Genomic DNA, 4,268 nt, shown 5'->3' with positions numbered 1-4,268 from the left:
AATCCCTGAGTGAGAAGGTCCCCCCCCCAAATCCGCTGGTGCTTGAATGGTATTTTGATTATTGAAAATGACCAGGCTGATGAAAATTGTGTTGTGTTTCCTGCCCAAAAAGTGATTATAATTCCGAAACCTCCAAAAAATTATTAAACTTCGGAGCCTTCTAAAAGACTGACTGGCAAACTACAGTAAATAAGCGCACATATAACTGACGAGAGAAAACTCGGTTTTCTTTCGCGAAACAAGAATTCATTGCCAATCGGAAGTTCAAAAAAATCCGACAATTTATGTGGCATGAAAAAACGAATTTATAAGTTTTTATGCATATTTGGCAAAACAATTGTTATTAACTTAAAATTTATTTATGGGGCTGCTTAAATGATCTTAAAAGTACAGCGCAATTTTTCAACTAGCTCATGGAATTGGAGTGATTTGATACTAAGTTAGTCGTGTTTGATGAATTTTTTCTAGTTTGTCAATTTTGCTCTAAGAAGCGTCCTTTAGTCTTCTTTATAGCTCAACTGTATACACTTCTGAATTTCCTGATAGACCACTGCTTTTTTCATGCACTTCAAGAACTTTGCATATTTCAAATCTGCAAATTCTTGTTCACTGCTCGATCCCACTCTGTTCACGTCAGCAGTTAAGGTGATCAACCTTCGTCTGAATTCGTCTTTGTAATCAATCACGTGTTTCGGACATTTATCCTGGCTGATATTGACCATTTCGACATCGATTCCGAATGGAAATATTTTTCGTTCAACCTTGTCGACATCATACGGGTTCGGAAAACGTTCACGTGACAGGATCCAGGCCATTTCCATTTTGAGGTTGCCAAACTTCAGACAGTAATACATGACTGCAAACCAGTCGTCCAGGTGAAGAATGAAGAAAGTGGGGGTTTTGGAGGTGGGTCCGTGGCCGACGAAATCTATGTCAAAAGCGGCCGTAGATCCTCTAGCTCGTGGCATTTTGTACGCGTAGATTAGCGTCCATTCGCATTGAGAGTTTTCACAATTTGTTCGATTGAACCTCAAATGGGTGCCTGCAAACAAAATCGACCCAGTTGAAAATACCTCTAACAATCCCCTTCCCCCTAACAATCTCTCCCCCACTCGCCCTCCTTAAATCTATTTGGGAAGGCAATTATTCAGTTGGCTGAACGTATTTATTTTCATTCCATTTTGCATTTAATTTTATTGATTTCTTTTTTTCCTTCACGTTTTGGGGTGATTGTTCACTTCGCTGGTTTATGGAGCAATATGTGCAAACTGTTCGTAACTTTTAGTTGAAGTGGTAGCGAGGTGGTTAAGTCTCAGCTTCTCGCTCGATCGAAAGGTCGATGGTTCGATGCCCAGCATGACGCGTACTTGTTGCTAGAGGGTGAAAGGCAGAAAAACCCAGCGCAGAAAAATATTTTGTAAATCTTTACTTCTAACAGCTAGTATTTCGATCTCTTCCCGCGTGGATAAAATGGCTTACATCTGGTTGAACAAACACGGAGGTGTTTGAAAATTGAGTTTTTAAAAGCGTTCAAGAAATGGATCTCATTTTAGCATCCTTCACGCTTATAAATCGTTATAGAGAGGATTATGTTGATAGAGGAACCCTAGTCGATCAAGGGAGGTTATCTTTAATTAATTAAAGGTGAGGGCGGAATAAGTCATAAGCTTTTTTTGTGGCATCTTTTTTCGCTGGACTGATACTATACTTTTTCCAGAAGAACCTTGGCAGCAAAAAAACTACTCTAGGCGCAGCGCACTTCGAGCTAATTTTGGCAAAAGCCTTAAAAGCGCGCCAAAACGGCATTTTTAGCAGTTCTTAAACCGAAACAAGACTGCTCGTATCAGGGCGAAGCCCTGAATGTTCCGACTGCCTTTTAAGGTTTTATGGAGCAGTAATAACATTAAAAAATTAAATGTAATAAAATAAAAAATAAAATTTTTAATTTGAAATTTTTTATGAAAATCATCCCCCCACACGCCATTTAAAGTACAAAAAGATAGATTTAGCTCCTTTTAACAAATCAATTATGGCAAATAAGCTTCTTTCAACCAATTTGGAACGATTTTAAGACGGTTAACTCTCCGCTTACGCGTTAATAGCGCGATATATATCGCGCGTTAATTGTCCCAAATTGTCAAAATGGCAATCTTTAAACCCCCATAACTTTACGAAAAATAATCACAGGTGAAATATCTTTTCAAATTTGAGCTCAGGACAACAATACCTTTTGAATGATATAAAAAAAATCCGTCAAAAATGGCTAGTTAAAAAGTCGAAATTTGTCTGAAGAAAAAAAAAACCCACCCCGAGCACAAATATTCCGTTACTTTCGTATCGAAAGTCGGAACAATTACCTCCTGTCCAACAATTGGCGCTGGCAGAAGAAGGTAAAATTTTCGAGCTGCCTTGATGTTTTCGTTTTCGGAGAGCTCAAGAAATCAATTTGATCCAAATTTAAAAAGTCCAAAAATGATACCAAACTCAACACCCACCCCCCCTGTCACACCCCATTCTAACCTCAGCCATAAAAATAGATCCACCCATGTCGAGATGCCATGGGTTACTTACTAGTTTCTTTCTACCAAAAGCAATGTTGCTTCCAATTTACATCTTTGTTGCCTAATAAAACTACGCTTGCTTTCTCGTGCATATGGAACGACTTCAAACATAAAGAAAATTGCTAAAAAGAAAGAGGCAAAACTAATTAAAAAGAGCAAACGGGCCTTTTTAAAAGAACTTAGCATTAAAGAATTTAACCTAAAAAGCTAGACAGAAATTTTGTCTCAAAGTCTGCTAAAAATTCATATTTGCATGCAAAAATTTAATGAAATTACTTCTTTAATTAATTCTGTCTCATGTTACAATTTTTGCTGCTGATCGTAAACATATACTTACCGTATTGGTTCTTAGCAAAGTAGAGTTTTTGGAACTCGCAGTCTGAATTCTGCTCCCTGAAGGGTTCCGCGATGGCCCTGCGGACTGCGTACCAGGGTCCTTCGAGGAGCTGCAGGTTAATCTGAACCGGCCGGACATACCTGCACTTTCCTTCCTGTATTCCCGCTGCATTCGTCACCGCCCAGCAAGCAAACCCGACCATTAGGGCAAGTTTGTGAAACTCCAACATCATGATCCAGCAACGGTCTGTCAGAAGAGAAAAATAGAAGTAAATGATTACAATGTGTACTAGTCGACAATGAAAACAAATCATAAACTGGTCTCATATCCTTGGCTATTCAGCAATATTTATACATCTATGTTTCTTTACTTATGACATTTGAGATTGTTTTGAACAAACAGGAGATGCTTTGATTTTATAAGCGTTAACCAGTAGCGACCAAATCAAATAAATTGACCATGTAATTTCAAAATATTTTTCTGTCAAGGCGGAGAAACAAGTTGACCTCACAAATTTGTTATTTGTTTGTGTGTGATACGACCGCCGATCTAGGATTTGATTTTAGACGGATTTGAAGACGGGTCAGATTTTTTTTTTTCCTACGTCGACCTCTTTGGCATTCCAAACTTTCCCGCGAAGCAAAGCTCTCCCATAGCATCGTTTTTTTTGGCGCATGCTCCTTCTCAAAAACAATAGATTTTGTACCAAAAGCATCTTGAGGGAAATTTTAGAGGTGATTGACCAAAATAGTAAGAGTGTACCAAAGAAGGACCCGCTGTGAATAGTCAGGGGGTCATAATTGAAAATGACAGTTTTTGCTAAACTTTTATGGCAATTACTTCAAAATACTAGACAGAACTATGCCATACGGTGTGTTCTGGCCTTTTTTGCCAGTCATGCAACCATTTTACAGGAAAAAAATAACAGGAAAAAATAACAAAACTAAAGAACAAAATGCAAAAAAAATTTGACTTAATATTTTCCTTTATTTTTGACTTTTTCTCAGATTATATTGGTCAGATCATTTTTTTGCTTGCACAGCAACCTATGTTTCTTTATAACTTGAATCTTTTATTTATATTTTCAACTTTTTCTTTTTATCTCTTTAAAAAAAAATTGGTTTCTCACACTGTTAATCATTTGTTTTCAGAAATACGCGTTCTGAATTAATCTATGTACTAATCAGTATACATTGCACATAGCGTGACTATTTGAATACAACTTCGATTGCATTCAAAAAACTTTGAATAGTGGCACTAAGTAGAGCTTACATGCTTAGTTCGAAAAATTGGAGCTATTTGTTAAAGTTTTTTTCTTTAACGTTTGTTAAACAAATTTTCAGATTTTAAAGTTAAACAAATTGAAATGA

At 37.0% G+C, this 4,268-nt stretch overlaps 1 protein-coding gene across 1 annotated transcript; it reads right to left on the bottom strand.

Moving 5' to 3' along the window:
• Nucleotides 1-336: 336 nt before the first annotated feature.
• LOC134851684 (uncharacterized) lies at nt 337-3,214 on the bottom strand. The gene is made up of 2 exons (XM_063867874.1): nt 2,899-3,214; nt 337-1,042 (listed from the first exon to the last, which is right to left on the bottom strand). The coding sequence occupies exons 1-2, from the start codon at nt 3,209-3,211 to the stop codon at nt 498-500; spliced, it is 858 nt and encodes a 285-aa protein (XP_063723944.1). The 5' UTR covers nt 3,212-3,214; the 3' UTR covers nt 337-497.
• Nucleotides 3,215-4,268: the final 1,054 nt, after the last annotated feature.

The sequence above is a fragment of the Symsagittifera roscoffensis genome, chromosome 7, assembly GCF_963678635.1.
Source record: "Symsagittifera roscoffensis chromosome 7, txSymRosc1.1, whole genome shotgun sequence".
Taxonomy (NCBI): Eukaryota; Metazoa; Xenacoelomorpha; order Acoela; family Convolutidae; genus Symsagittifera; species Symsagittifera roscoffensis.
The sequence above is the reverse complement of the archived record's forward strand: the minus strand, read 5'-3'. Positions and strand labels throughout refer to the sequence as shown.

What these genes read in the sequence shown, in the direction of transcription:
- LOC134851684 (XM_063867874.1), bottom strand. Translation starts at nt 3,211, where the DNA reads ATGATTTGTTTTCATTGTCGACTAGTACACATTGTAATCATTTACTTC. An exon ending in CTTTGCTAAGAACCAATACG is followed by an intron (nt 1,043 to 2,898) that starts GTAAGTATATGT and finishes TTTTGTTTGCAG; the next exon opens with GCACCCATTTGAGGTTCAAT.